This window comes from Danio rerio, chromosome 8 (assembly GCF_049306965.1).
Source record: "Danio rerio strain Tuebingen ecotype United States chromosome 8, GRCz12tu, whole genome shotgun sequence".
NCBI lineage: Eukaryota > Metazoa > Chordata > Actinopteri > Cypriniformes > Danionidae > Danio > Danio rerio.
In genome coordinates this window covers 12709254-12725405 of record NC_133183.1, presented here as the reverse complement: position 1 = coordinate 12725405, position 16152 = coordinate 12709254, and the positions used below count along the sequence as shown (strand labels likewise).

At 37.1% G+C, this 16152-nt stretch overlaps 1 protein-coding gene across 2 annotated transcripts; it reads left to right on the top strand.

Annotated features, from left to right (window-relative positions):
- Positions 1-2760: 2760 nt before the first annotated feature.
- asb13b (ankyrin repeat and SOCS box containing 13b) lies at positions 2761-14618 on the top strand. Of its 2 annotated transcripts, XM_679710.10 has the most exons (6): positions 2761-2952; positions 4903-5102; positions 7861-8011; positions 9685-9819; positions 10321-10512; positions 12763-14618. In XM_679710.10, the coding sequence occupies exons 1-6, from the start codon at positions 2904-2906 to the stop codon at positions 12918-12920; spliced, it is 885 nt and encodes a 294-aa protein (XP_684802.4). In that variant the 5' UTR covers positions 2761-2903; the 3' UTR covers positions 12921-14618. The 2 variants fall into 2 exon arrangements, with proteins under 2 accessions (XP_684802.4, XP_005166792.1); XM_005166735.6 differs by lacking the exon at positions 9685-9819 and having other exon boundaries at positions 12763-13172.
- Positions 14619-16152: the final 1534 nt, after the last annotated feature.

The window sequence follows — 16152 nt, the reverse complement described above, 5'->3', positions numbered from 1 at the left end:
AAAATATTTCGTAAAATTTCTGCTTTTTCTGGATTTTATCCTCATGACAGTTGGTTTTAAAAGTCTGATACAATGTTTTTTGAAGTGCTCGTTTCATGATATCAATGTATAGGGATGTTTTCAGCATGAAATGAATGTCTTAATATTTCATAGATGTTTAGCACTTGAGCAGGCATGAAGAATGTTCGCATTACTTGCACTGATATTAACACGTTTGCTTCTTCTGTTAGTGTGATATTGTTGAATTTTAATCGTTTCTTCATTACTTTACATACCTTTCTTGTGTATATTTAAATTTACATTTCCAAAATCCTAAATTTTGAATGTGGTCTCAAACTTTTAGACCCACTTGTTCACTTGAAAGTATTTTATTGGTACGTCTGGTAGACATTTTATTCAATATCACTAATGGAGTCGCTTGAAGGATTTGGAAAACATTCTTTGTGACTGAAAAAATACATCATTTCATATATATTCCTTCTTTCGTTGTTGTTGTTGTTGTAAATGGTACTAAATGCTGACAAGTAGATCTGTGTTGCTCAAACGACTTGTTTTTTTATTTTTTAGTTGTTATGCATCATTGCTTTGCACATTAATAAACCAGTCTGTGAAGGAAAAAATATGCATTGTTTATTCCTTCAGTCTGAAAAGAGTGCACTTTAACACTGATCAAAAATCTGGACCTTTTTTATTTGCTTATTGTCAGGATCAAAAATGATTCCAAGACTCATTTTATGAGATTTTAACGTTCTCGCAGCAAGGGAACAATACTGAAGAAGAGGTTTCATTCTGGTTGCTTAAAGGGCAGTCCTTCGTGGCCAGTCTTTATATAGGCATACAAACAATTGGTGAAGAATTGTCTTTAAGCATTGGTCTAAACAGTTTGTTTGGTAGAATACAGCTGATCATATAATCAAATCATTATCAGTACAATATTCCTGCAACTGGCTCATTCCAACCATTCAACTGACTGAAACTACAATTGAGCAAGTAATTATATCAAGAAGCACACACATTTAACATTAACTTTGGGTTTCTTTGAAAGTATACATACATAAAAAGAATATGAATAGAATATATGGAAATTGATAAAATTAAGTTATTTAACACTTATGAAATACAAAAGCGAAAAGCACATTTCAAATATAGAGCCAGGGTTTGGGAATGCCAAACAGTACAATAATGATTACATTCAGATATAAATTTAAAAAGAAAATCAGTAAATCAATTACACATAATTATAAACTAACATTTATAAACAAGTAACCAAATTATGTGAATAAATAAATCAAATGAGGGGAGGAAATAAACTGAATATATACACTCACCAGCCACTTTATTAGATACACCTGTCCAACTGCTTGTTAACACACATTTCTAATCAGCCAATCACATGGCAGCAACTCAATGCATTTAGGCATGTAGACATGGTCAAGATGATCTGCTGCAGTTCAAACTGAGCATCAGAATGGAGAAGAAAGGTGATTTACGTAACTTTGAACGTGGCATGGTTGTTGGTGCCAGACGGGCTGGTCTGAGTATTTCAGAAATTGCTGATATTCTGGGATTTTCATGCACAACCATCTCCAGGGTTTACAGAGAATGATTAGAAAAAGAGAAAATATCTAGTGAGTGGCAGTTCTGTTGGTGCAAATGCCTTGTTGATGCCAGAGGTCAAAGGAGAATGGCCAGACTGGTTCCAGCTGATTAAAAGGCAACAGTAACTCAAATAATCACTCGTTACAACCAAGGTATGTAGAAGAGCATCTCTGAACACACAACACGTCCAACCTTGAGGCAGATGGGCTACAGCAGCAGAAGACCACACCGGGTGCCATTTCTGTCAGCTAAGAACAGGAAACTGAGGCTACAATTCACAAAGGCTAAACAAAATTGGACAATAGAAGATAGGAGAAATGTTGCCTGGTCTGATGAGTCTCCATTTCTGTTGTAACATTCAGATGGTCGGGTCAGAATTTGGCAACAACAACATGAAAGCATCGACCAATCCTGCCTTGTATCAACGGTTCAGGCTGGTGGTGGTGGTGTGATGGTGTGGGGAATTTTTTTTTTGGCACACTTTGGGCCCATTAGTACCAATTGAGCATTATGTCAACTCCCCAGCCTACCTGAGTATTGTTGCTGACCATGTCTATCCCTTAATACCACAGCATGACTCATCTCAGACTGGTTTCTTAAACATGACAATGAGTTCACTGTACTCAAATAGCCTTCACAGTCACCAGATATCAATCCAATAGAGCACCTTATATATATATATATATATATATATATATATATATATATATATATATATATATATATATATATATATATATATATATATATATATTACATAAATTCAATATTTTACATAAATTCAATATTTTAGTTGCCTTTTTGTTACAGTGTGACATTATTAATCCTTATATCTTCTTGAAATAGGAAAAAGTGGTGGTTTATCGTCATAACGTACTTTTCAAGCAAAGCTAGACCTGCTGCTACTTGTCAAAATGGGCGGTCCGGACGTTTTCTCTGATTGGTCAGATGCGAAGAATCCCAATAATCTTTTTGAAGAAGTAATTAAACCATTATTTTCATCAATTCTAACTGAAGTAATAATTATATCTTCAACGCATGACCTTTTATAAATATAAATGATTCTTTATATTATAGCCAAACTAGTCATGCGTTATCACGTGACTTCTGTTACTTTACTCAACGCAAGTGAGAACGGACCAATCACAGCTGCTTGTGCTTACTCGCTCAAAATCCATAGCTTTATTCGCCATTGAATTGCTGTCAGGTCGACTGTTTGTAAACTATGGCTGGCGATAATTTAATGGAGCATACATATGTGAAGCACAAATTCTTCTTTATACTCATATAAATCGGAATAAGTGATGGAATTTGAAATAACGCGCACAAGGCCTTCGCTTTTTGGGGATATTGGTAAGTTAGCATGCCTGTGTGTCTGTTGTTATACATGACAGTTCAGTAAAGATTTGACTGTGCAACTCAGAGTTCACCGTAACTGTACGACACGTTTTCATATAACTGCCGAGATCGGGCTCGATGACATATATTGTTGGCAGACGCGCAGTTTGATCACATGCCGTTTGGCCTTGAATCAGTCACCAATGACAATTAACAGGTTTCTAAAGCCCTGGATCAGTGTGACCTGAGTCAACACACGGATGAGTTTTAGTTACTGTGCTGTACACGGCCTACTACACTGTCCTTTACAGTCGCTTGAAATAATGAGTGAAAATGTCCTTATCTTAATTCCCCAGAGTGCTCAAATTAAGGTAAAGTTGGTAATAGTCACACATTTAGACTTTCCCCGTAAGTTAATAATTCGCAAATTAATTCGTTCATTAATTTTCCTTCGCCTTAGTCCCTTTATTCATCAGGGGTCACCACAGCGGAATGAACTGATAACTTATCCAGCACATGTTTTTAACAGCGGATTCCCTTTCAGCTGCAACCCACTACTGGAACACATCTATACACGCTCATTCATCCAATTCACCTTTACCGCTTGTCTTTGTACTGTGGGGGAAACCGGAGCACCCGGAGGAAACACACGCCAACATGGGGAGAACATGCAAACTCCACAAAGAAATACCAACTGGTCTAGCCGGGACTCAAACCAGCGACCTTCTTGCTGTGAGGCAAGAGTTCTAACCAATGAGCCCCCGTGTAACCTTTATTGCAAATTCTAAATAGTGGTATCATTTTAGCAGCCAATGAATAATCAAAGTACTTCATTGTTCACAGTATAATAAATAGTGCTAATGTTGTTTGGAAGTCATACTTGCATGTGATTTCAGACCCAACATTTAAAGTACCATGGTAAACAATATAAGGAGCAAGTCACAAGTTTTCACTGAACAAGTGTGCAAATATAAAACGAACTTTACGTCAATCGTTTTCAAATGGAGTCATTACAATTTCACTTTGCAGAACACAGCTCTTGCACATGTTGTTGTTGTTGTTGTGTTAGACTTTACAAAATTAGATTTGCTATTTTGCTTTATTTCTTTGGATCATATTTCAGTACATTGCTGTTTTTTCAAACATTCATTAGTTTATTTTCTTTTAGTCCCTAGCTTAGTCCCTTCATTTATTAGTCCCTTTATTTATCAGGGTACTTGTACTTACTATAGTAATATAGTATAGTAATTACCAATAATATGCAGTTACATAATTACATGCAACTAACCCTAAACCTAGCTGTATGCTAACCCTAACCATATAGTAAGATCATGTTATCTATCTATCTATCTATCTGTCTGTCTGTCTGTCTGTCTGTCCGTCCGTCCGTCCGTCCGTCCGTCCGTCCGTCCGTCTAGATTTAGTTGATAAATTTGAATAATTAATTACCAATAAGACTTTTGTATTTACTTGCCTTTGCTTTAAATAATACCATACAATTTTAATATACCATGTAATTTTGTTATTTTTGGTATCACCACGTGCACATGAATTGATAAGTACATATTATTTGTAATATGATTTATTTTTTTATTCTTTTTATTATTATTTTTTATTTATTTATGTGTATCAAAAATGAACACCATATATTACAATACAATGTTTGTGTGTCTGTGTGTGTCTGTGTGTCTGTGTCTGTGTCTGTGTCTGTGTCTGTGTGTGTGTGTGTGTGTGTGTGTGTGTGTGTGTGTGTGTGTGTGTGTGTGTGTGTGTGTGTGTGTTTGTGTGTGTGTGTGTGTGTGTGTGTGTATAAACTGCCAAATTGATATTTTTGCAGTTCACTCTTGTGTATAAATTACATAATGACATATCTGATTGCTGATGCTTCATTTGTAAATCAGTTACGTCCATGTTTTTGTAAAGCTGCATTTTAAAGTTGTTCCCGTCTCTCTATTCTTTCTCTAGCACATGGTTTGGGCTTCTGGACAGATCGTTCTGCAGTGCATGAAGCCGCAGCTCAGGGCAGAGTCGTGCAGCTCCGGAAACTGATCGAGAATGGAGCATCTGTCAACATTGTGGCCGTGGACTCCATCACTCCCCTCCATGAGGCCTGTATTCAGGGCCATACGCAGTGTGTGAAGCTGCTTCTGGATGCTGGAGCTCATGTAAGCAGCATCTCTGTTAGGCATGCGATGATAAATGGTTTCAAGCCGTTTTAAAACTGCAAAAATCTTCTCATAGAATTCCTATGCTATATGTACTTTTTTAGGTGTTTTTTACAACTATTTTATTTTGTTTTTTTAGGGCAACAGTATCTCTAGCAGAAAATGTCCCTCCACATCATAAGCTACTGGTCAGACCACGATTCAGTAAACATAAAAAAAAACAAGTTGCTTATACACCAACATCCAAGCATGCTATAGAGCATGCACTGGTTGAAACTTTTTAACAGAGATTCATTTTGTCCCACATTTAGCCCTTAAAAACTAGTGTGAAGGTGAAGGGCTTTAAAATTTACCCCTAAGAAATGGGAGAGCCCTACAGCACCTGTACACGTCATTATATGTCATCATGATCTCTTGCTTCATATGAGATCAGACGATCGTGTCTGCTGTAGTGATTCCAGTTTCATTATTTTTTGTTTTTTATCTTGAGGAAATCACTGAAGGCATGTATTATGTTGTCATAACGATATAATGGGACAATAATGTGGCAATAAGTAACTGTGCTGTGCATTTACACCGTGGCCATATTCATCTATGTAAACACACAAAAACAACATTAACATTATAGCAGACACTGTAAAAAGGTCATTCCCAGCCACTAGACTTTTCTGACAGGGTATTCGAGTGTCATCGAGTGTCAGAATGTTGTGGGGCTGCTCTACAGAAGTTATTACGGATTATAGTTAGTGAAATTTAGTGGTTTTCATTTTAGCATTTTTTGAAAAGCATGACGGTAAAACACGAACGCGGTTAAGTAACGCGGTTTGTTTATTGTAAAAATTCACAATAATGACAAAAATGCTAATTTGTGCATCTCCTTACTCCCGAGTGCAGCTATGCTGCCGTTGTAGATGGTGTATTCTGGGAAATTTTCTTACCCCACGTTTTCGAGTGTGGTCCGGAAAAATCTTTGTTCGAAGGGGTATTTACCCTATTTACCCTCCCCCTTAGCCCTACTCCTTCAAGCTAACTAAAAATGGGACAGGGGCTAAGGCCCCGTTTACACTAGTGCGTTTTAGTTTGAAAACGCATAAGTTTTGCTACGGTTACGCCATCCGTCCACACTACGCCGGAGTTCTCGAGCGCCGAAAACGGAGCTTTTTGAAAACGCTGGAGAGGCTGTTTTCATTCTAAAACGCTGCTGCTCCGTCTCAGTGTGGATGGGGAAAGACGGAGACATCTGAAAACGGAGGCGGGGCTGCAAACGTTCGCCTATCTGATTGGGGCTTTTCCTCAATATTAAGTAGCCCACACACAGTTCAGTCTCGCATCCTCTTCTTGTAAGTTAAGACTTCGCAAGTTTGATCAAGGCTGCAGTCTCCCCCTTCTCAGTTTGATATGGAAAACATACCGAGGACACGGGTAAATCTTCAAAGGGAACAGTGTACTTTATAACTTCATTCACATCACCTTGGCTACGTTGTTTCACTTTCTCAACAATAAAATGTAAACATGATTTAAGGAACTGCCTATTTTCTTTTTAATATTAGCAACTTAACAGACAGCAGAAATGTTGAGGCGTCGTGCTGCATATATGAGCGTCATCTTCACTTTGTGGATTTTTATAACAAAACGGAGCCTATAACAACTGCCTCCTTTCAATTTCAGTGAAAATACGAAACGCACCCTCTCTTTTGCTGAGTATCAGTTTTAATAATCGATAATTTTAAAAGTATAACATACAATAAGTTTATACATTGTAGGAAATAAAGGCGAGCGATCAGTCAATGTACCTGGATTAATCATTAACTTATCTTTGCGCTTAACCAAAACATGTTACCCGTGAACAAGTAACTTAATAGATTCCAATGACCAAAGTCAGGGAATTGGCCTATGTCGTTAGATAAAGACAACAACATGAATGAAATATCACGTTTAGCAAATATAGTGAGATTAGATCCAGCGGGAGATGCGTGATGAGCAGTCCGACAAGCAGAGCTCTCATCTGGGTAGAAATGCTGGAGCGCTTGCCCGAGAGTGTCTGTGTGGTCACGTGATGTGCGTTTTCAGCGTTTTGGTGTGGACGGAGAGCTGTTCAGAAACGCTGGGTAAAACGCGAGTGTGGATGCGGATCGTTTTCATTCTACAACGCCGTTTTAAAACTAAAACGCACTAGTGTAAACGGGGCCTAAGGGGAAAGGCTAAGGGGTAGAATTAGGGTCTTATTCTACTTTCCCTCCATTGGTTACCAGTGCATACTAGGATCAAGTTCAAAATTCTTTTATTCATGTTTACACAATCTGGCTCTTACCTATCAGATCTTTGTCATCTTAACTTTTTGAAAGGTCTTACATTTAGGCTAAAAGGTAGAAGGGACTTTTCAGTGATGGGTCCTCGATTGTGGAATGGTCTGCCAGTAATGCGTAAAATCTTTGCCAGTTTTTTTATCTCTTTTTAAAATGTATTAGTTTTCCATAGCTTTTAATTAGTGTTTAATCTGTTGACTTCTTAAGTTTTAAATTGTCTGCCCGTGCTGTATTTAGCAGTTTGTTGCCTTTTCTATTTCTGGATCTTATATTGATATTATTAGCTTTTTTGTACAGCTTTGGTCAGCCCCCAGCTGTTTTGAACATGCTTTATAAATAAAGTTAACTTAACCCAAACCCTACCCTACCTAGACCAAACCTGACCTGACCAGAGCTAACCTAGCCTAGCCTAGCCCTAACCTAGCCTAACTTGTTTGTGTCTTTGTTAACAGGTTGATGCTCGTAACATTGACGGCAGCACTCCGCTGTGTGATGCCTGTGCTGCTGGAAGTCTGGAGTGTGTGAAGCTGCTGTTAGAGCATGGAGCCACAGTAAATCCTCCTCTCTTTACCTTCTCACCACTGCATGAGGCCTGCATGGGCGGTGAGTGTCCTGATGCCTCGTATGTCAGGGCAGCAGTGCACAATATATGATCTTAGCATCGATATTGCAATGAGTGCATACTTAGTAGTCACATCGCAAAATGTACAATGTTGAGTTTGGATTAGGCTTATGACTATCCAATTTTCTTGTTGCGATTCACATTACTGCATTATTATAATGCATTATTATTGATATTGACATGCAAAAAAAGTTACTTTACTTTAGGTGTAATAACAAAAAATACTTTAGTGCAGTGCTTTATTGTATATTCATGCTTAAAGTAAACAAGTTGCAAGCTAATTAAATTGCAAAAAAAGATCATAAAGATTTAATAAAACAATTATAACTTGTAATAGTTAAAGTCATTATTAGTGATTAACTAAGAAATTTACTTCACCTAAGATAAATGATTTACAGTTTGGTTAAAATAAACTATGTCGTCGGTGCCAGTGGTGTAATGGTTAGTGCGTCGACACATGCACTTCAGTGCTCACGGCGACCCGAGTTCGATACCCGCCTCGCGGTACTATGTCGATCCTTCCCCTCTCTCTGCTCCCAATCCTTTCCTGTCAATACTCACTACTGTCCCATACAATAAAGGTGAAAACCCTGAAAAAATAATTATAAAAAATAAATAAATAAAGAATGTCAACTATTGAAGCCGTATTGCACAGTGTTAACATACAATAACCAAATAAATAATCACAGAATTTTCTATCAATATTTCAGCATGTGGTAGGCCAGATTAACGTGAAAATATTCATGTTTTAACTATTAAAAAAACAATTAAGTGTCCAAGCATTTGATTCTGTTATGATCATGACTGCAATTACAATATGAATATTCTTACATAGCAATATGAAACTTTAAATAAATAATTATTGATGGTATTTTAAAGTGCCCAAGAAATCAATACTGTGCATGTTCATTATCATGATGTATTGTATTTTTGAAAATGGACCCTATATGTCCCTTATATAGGCATATCAATTGGAATTATAGTTGACCAAGAGGAACAGAAACAGAGGAACAGGAACAAGAGAGAGGGAGTTTAGAGTTCATTGCCATATCAGCTTCAATGGCTATTTCATGACAAAAAGAGATACACATTTACAAACAGTTTATAAATGATAACACTTTTCTACAAAGCATAGGTTTATAACAATAAAAGGACATAAACAACAATAATACTCTAAAAATCTAAATGTTTTTAAGATCTACTTATGATAACAATTATACAGTTTTTTAAAAATAATTTACATTTTAAAATAATTCATTCAAAGTGAGCCACAGTTCAGTGCACAGAATGTTTGTGTAATCACTCCAGATATTATACACTACCTGACAAATTCTTGTCGCCTATCCAAGTTTTAGGAGCAATAAATAATAACTTGACTTCTAGTTGATCATTTGGGATCAGAAGTGGCTTATATGAAGGGCAAAGGCCTCTAGATTACACTTATTTTACCAAAATGGAATATGATCATGTCTTGTTTTTAATTATTTAATTAGGACAGTAAGGTCTGACTTTGCTTAGACAAACGTCTTGTCAATTGGCACTTGGATACCACTGCTAACGTCTTTTTTAAGGGTATAAGAGCAGTTTCAGATCGAGCCAGTGAATATAATGAATTGTTTCTTTTGTCTTTTCTTTGATTCTGCTCATCTGCTAGGTAACTCTAAATGTGTTCAGCTCATGATTGATGAAGGAGCGCTGATGGAAGCTCATGACTGTCACTTTGGCACTCCTCTGCATGTAGCGTGTGCACGACAGCATCTGGACTGCGTCAAGGTCCTGTTGAATGCAGGTGAATCTGCACAGTTGTTTTTGTTTTTTAATAATTATTTTCAGGGGTTTTTCAACTTTTATTGGGATAGGATAGTGGAGGACAGACAGGAAAGCATTGGGAGCAGAGAGAAGGGGAAGATTGGCATAGAACATTAAGCCAGGAATCGCAAAGGGTACCTAGGATGGCAAAAGGATACCAAAAGGCGAAGCTAGATGCACTGCTGAACGCTATTGGTTTACAGAGAAGCGTCACTCGTGCATACACAAGCAGAAGAATAAAAAAAAAGAAACTGCCATTTTTAAAAACAATATTAAAATGAGTAGTTCAGATGGAGTTTTACTGATATAGAGATCAATTAATTTTGGAGCGACTATGTGTTTTGTACTTTTTCAGATCTTTTTTGAAGTGTAAAGAGCACAATAGGACCCCTGTAAAATGAACGTGAACCAGATGTTTTGTTCTTTCAGTATTGCACATTCTCCATTTCTTTGGTTTAATTGACTTCTTTTTGGATTTTAGGTGCAAATGTGAATGCTGCTAAGCTTCATGAGACGGCACTTCATCATGCTGCTAAAGTCAAAAATCTGGAACTAATTGAGCTTTTGGTTGAATTTGGGGGAAATATCTTTGCCAGAGACAACCTTGGAAAAAAGCCAATTCAGTACACCAGATCCAGTTCAGCGTCCGCCCTCTGCTTAGAGTTTTACGAATGTAAGTTCATTATATTTATGTTCACTGTTCCGTATGTGGGCATATGTGTTCGTTATTCACTCTAAAAGATACTTCAGAACTACAATCAACATTCAGATTTTGTTTAACCAGAACATTTATTAAAACTAAACTCCTCAAGTGAAGAGAAGCCAAAGCTTTTTCAAGGCACAGGAGCAAAACTGGCTGGTTTTATTTGAAAGTGATCATTTAAAAAGTGATGAAAAGCATTATTAATTCAGTTTAGTATCACTGAGGTACTTGTTATTAACCGTACGTTCACACCGAAAGCGACAAGAGCGTCAAAGTAGCCGGAAGTCATTCATTTTCAATGAGAGCCGGCGGCGATAGGCGACGATAAGCGGCGAGGAGCAGCGCGGCGCGTCTTCGCCGGCGTGAGCGTCGAGGAGAGTTGAAATGAAGTCAACTTTATGGTAATGAGCTATGACGCGGTTCGGCGGCAAGCAATCAGAATAAAGATGTCCACCGCTTGATAGCAGTTCAGAGAACACAGACCTGTGAACTTTGGTTCCGAACACAGTTGTTCCCAAGGGTTTGATTATTGCGGTCGCCGGATTTCCAATTATTTACAATGTTTTCTTACAGGAACATACATTAAATAAGTTACTGGCGAGTTACTGATGTTCATTAATGTTATATAAATTTATCTTTAAAAAGCGGGAATCTCACGCGATGTGACTGTACAAAACAGTACTGCTGCTTCAGGATATTTCAGACATATGGACACATATTGGATAAATAGAGCAAAGCCACACCACATGCAACTTGATCTTCCATTGTTGTATGAATTTGATAAGAAGTGCGCAACATTTTCACGCTAAAAACATGTCTTATGCAGGAATGTAACTGATAATGCTGCAACGGCTCCTTTAAGTACGAGTAGCGAGTTTTGACGCTCTCGCCGCCAGAGCTGAAGGCAGACAGCGTTGTCGCCAGGGCGGCCAGATCGACCTTGGACGCTCTCGCTGCTTTCGGTGTGAACGTACGGTAATAGATTCAATTGTTTTCTAGTTTTTAATTTTAGGTAAATGTTTTAGAATTATTTTGTTTTTAATCATATTTCTTTTTTTATTAATTACATTTGACCAATTTTAAGCGTGTAACGTTCAAGCCACACGGCCCTCATCTGATGAAGAGCTGTGTGGCTGGAAATGTTACACGCTTTGTGTCAGCCTTTTTAACTTAACAAATTTGCCTTTTTGGAGCTTTGGTGTTGCTGCCTTTGATGAATAATTAATTATTTAAAGTAACAAATATGATCAGATGGTTATTATTTGGAAAATATCAATTCAATTTAGTTCAATTCAAGTTGATTTGTGTAGCGCTTTTCACAATAGTTATTGTTTCAAAGCAGCTTTGCAAAAAGTGAACATTATTGCATTACAATCAAATTCAGATAAGTGAAGGTTAATCATTACTATAGCTTTAGTAGTTACTAATAACTTTAAAATCCCCATGAACTGGAAGCTGCGATTGTTATTTTTTGTAGTAAATGTAGTAAAGTAGGCGTTTCATTCAGAAAAATCTGGAAAAGGGTTCATGGAGAGTTAATACAATCTAACAGGTTCCTCCTCCTCACCAACATTTCAGATCTCAATAAAAGATATCAAGGGCATTTGAATTGTTGAATGAATTGTTCACCACAAAACTGGCAATGTGAGTCTTGGGGTCTTTAGCTAATTAACTTGTAACAACTCGTTTTTAACAATTAGAAATATTATATATAAACATAGTTAACCTGCAGTTATATAGTACAGTGATCGCAGGAAAATGAGTGTGGGTCGCTCGGTGATTTCCAAAAATCAAATTAATTTTATTAAAATATTACAATTGGGTAGTAGGAATTACCATATTTTATCCATAACCTACAGAACAAATAGTAGTTATTAGTTACATTAAAAAAACTAGTGCATACAAGTAAAATGCTTCAGCCTTTCGTTTATTATTGATATTCATTATTGTAGAGGTCATTTCCATGCGTTGTGCAATAAGTCGATATATTGATTATTGTGACAGGCCTAAAAGCAGGCTATATCTCTATATGCATAATAAAGATGTACAGATGTAAATGTTGCTTTAAACAAAAAATAAATCTGTTGGTTTTAGTGATTATAATAACCCTGATTACAAAATCTGTGAATCTAAAATAATACAATTAGCTTTTTATTTTATCAGCTTTTCAGAAAACGATTTCCACCATCCCAGTAACACCTTGTTGTTTGTTGTGTTCAGCCACGCCGCTCAGTCTGCAGCAGTTATGCAGGATTTCTCTCAGAAATGCCCTCGGGAAAAGAGCGCTGGGGGTTTTCACTCAACTGGGACTCCCAAACCGAATCATCTGGTTCCTCTCTTATTTACCGGCTCCTCCTATGGAGCTCCTCCAGTCCTGACGATGTTCTGCTTCGGTCATCTGTGGCGCACAACACACTGACTCTGCTTAAGAATAAGGGATTTGGATCATTGGTTTCCAGGATAAAGGAGATACAGAGACAGTAACAGCTGTGCTCAGTATTTGTCACGTATTTGCTGATATTTTTTTGCACTGTTAGTGCAGGGAACCAACAGACGGTGGTATGAATGCAGTTTACTGCCAAGATTCCTAAAATAATTTGACTTGGGCAAAAAAAAAGCACTTTAACAAGTATGAATGGTGTTTTCTGTCTTACATGGCATTTTTACTGCCGACACTTATAACTGAGTCAAAACAAGGCAACAGACATGTTGTCTTGCTGTTTATGCAACCATAATATTCATAATATTAGCTGTACGATTAAATTTAATCATTTGAAGGATTGCTATTTTATATATATATATATATATATATATATATATATATATATATATATATATATATATATATATATATACATATTATATGCTATTATATTTTTAAATTCACTATATAATTCACTATATTTGTAAAATCTTAATTAACCTCAGACTTCAAATTAATTTTAGATGAATAATTGAAATAGTTGGTAACACTCTGTGGTTAGCACTGTCTCCTCACAGCAAGAAGGTTGCTGGTTCGAGTCCCAGCTGGGCCAATTGGCATTTCTGTGTGAAGTTTGCATGTTCTCCCTGTGTTGTTATGTGTTTTTTCTGGGTGCTCCATTTTCCCCCCACAGTCCAAAGAAAGACATGCGCTATAGGTGAATTGGGTGAACTAAACTGGCCGAATTGTGTGTGTATACTGTATGTGAGTGTATGGGTGTTTCCCAGTACTGGATTGCACCTGGGGTATCTGCTGCGTAAAACATATGCCAGAATAGTTGGTGGTTCATTCCACTGTGGCGACCCCTGATAAATAAGGGACTAAACCGAAGGAAAATTAATGAATAATTAACATCCACACACACATTTGTACACTACGGACAATTTAGCCTACCCAATTCACCTGTACCGCATGTCTTTGGACTGTGGGGGAAACCGGAGCACCTGGTGGAAACCCACTTGAACGCAGGGAGAACATGCAAACTCCACACAGAAACGCCAACTGAGCCGAGGATCGAACCAGCGACCTTCTTGCTGTGAGGCGACAGCACTACCTACTGCGCCCCTGCATCGCCATGCATGTGTTTATGTATTTTATTTATACAAGTGTATAAGAGAATATAAGGCTTATTTTAGCTCAGACTTTAATTTTATATGATTAATTTAAATAGCATTTAAGCTAGCTGTCTAAATTTCTATGAAATATACACAGATATGTTGTATAAGTGCTTTATAAATATATTTTACATGTATATATGTTATTTCATAATGTTGTTAGCTTGTGACTGTAATAATTGTTCTAATACTTGTAACAAAATAGTGATTTCTTAGTTGTACAATATTCCATTACTGTTTTATTTGATTGGTTGTGAGTATTAAGTACATTTACACTTGACCATAACGCATTGGGTTGGATGTTTCAGCCACTCTGCTACCTAAAGTCTTAATTTTGCTGCAGTTTATGTACACCAAACATGTTTGGTAATGTTTTTAGTGATTATAGTTATTGCTATGAATATTTCTTAGTGGCTATAAATATTTCATCAGTGCACTAAAATTACATTGATAAAAATAAAACATTCATTTTTTTTTTATATTTGTGAAGTTTATTTATAAACTAATTTCAAGAGCATCACGTGCTTATGATTGCTTGCATCTGGTCATGCATTATTCAATTTATGATTCACCAATCAGACGATTCACCACTATAAATACCCTAAGTTCCATATAACATGCAGCCATCTTTGTTTTGAAGAATCCCCCCTTCCACCCCTCCTCCTTTCCTAGATGGCTGGCTCAGTGGTTAGCACTGTTGCCTCACAGCAAGAACGTCAGTGGTTCTAGTCCTTACCAAGCCAGCCGACGTTTCTGTGTGGAGTTTACACGTTCTCCCCGTGCTCACTTGGGTTTCCCCAGTTTTCTCCCACAATCCAAAAACATGCAACTTAAGTTAATTGACTAATCCAAATTGGCACCATAGACATGCTCCTAATAAGTAGTTATCTTCTTATAAGAGATAAGTATCACTGTCTGTTCATTATCTACAGCAGGAGAGTTCTCGAGATTTACCTGAACTTAAACTCCCCTCTCGGCTTGCAAACGGGAGGGAGCCCCGGGCTTAGGGATCTTATGAGCTCAGGGCTCTGTCCCGGGACAGCATGCTAAACAAGCTTTTTAATCAATCTTCAGCAGAGTGTGAACTCTTGAACAACACATTGTTGCACTTTTTTATCATAATTTAAAAGCACAGTTACCACAAAAATATAAAATTCTTTCAGTGGAGCATTCATATGAAGCATCTGTCAATTTTGAGCTTTCTTGACTTGCTAAAGTGTGTTTTTTTCATCGCAACGTTACAAAAGCCTTCAGAATATTCTGTTTTGTGTATAACAGCAGAAACACAAACATGTTTGGGAAAAGATGATGGTGAGAAAACCAAAGTTTTTTTTTGTTAACCTTTAATTAAAATCTAACTGTTTGCTTCCTCTCGTTTAAAAAAAAACTGAATACAAGAAAAATAACAACACTGCATTAAAGAGAAAATAAAACAACAAAATTTAGGAAAGAGAGAAAAAAAAACTTTGCAAAGCCTCAATCTTTCAGAAAAAAGATTATCATAAGCTTTAAGAAGGGTGTCACGGTGGCTCAGTGGTTAGCACAATCGCCTCACAGCAAGAAGGTCGCTGGTTCGAGCCTCGGCTGAGTCAGTAGGCATTTCTGTGTTCTCCCCGTGTTCTTGTGCATGTCCTCCGGGTGCTTTGGTTTCCATCACAGTTCAAAGACATGCACTACAGGTGAATTGAATAAACTAAATTGGCCGTAGTGTATGTGTGTGAATGTAAGAGTGCATGGGTGTTTCCCAGTGTTGGGTTGTAGCTGGAAGGGTATCCGCTACGTAAAATCATATGCTGGATAAGTTGGTGGTTCATTTTGCTGTGGTGACCCCAGATTAATAAAGAGACTAAGCCAAAAAGAAAATGAATGAATGAAGCTTTAAGAAACTCATCATTATTCTTATTTTTAGTAAGCTTACGAGATTAAAAATAGAGTGAAATTTCAGCAAGGAAAGTATTAAATCCAGGTATTGCCTTTAGGAACATATTTTTTGCGTGTAAAAAATGTACAGTG

What these genes read in the sequence shown, in the direction of transcription:
- asb13b (XM_679710.10), top strand. Translation starts at nt 2,904, where the DNA reads ATGGAATTTGAAATAACGCGCACAAGGCCTTCGCTTTTTGGGGATATT. An exon ending in TTCGCTTTTTGGGGATATTG is followed by an intron (nt 2,953 to 4,902) that starts GTAAGTTAGCAT and finishes TTCTTTCTCTAG; the next exon opens with CACATGGTTTGGGCTTCTGG. An exon ending in CAAGGTCCTGTTGAATGCAG is followed by an intron (nt 9,820 to 10,320) that starts GTGAATCTGCAC and finishes TTTGGATTTTAG; the next exon opens with GTGCAAATGTGAATGCTGCT.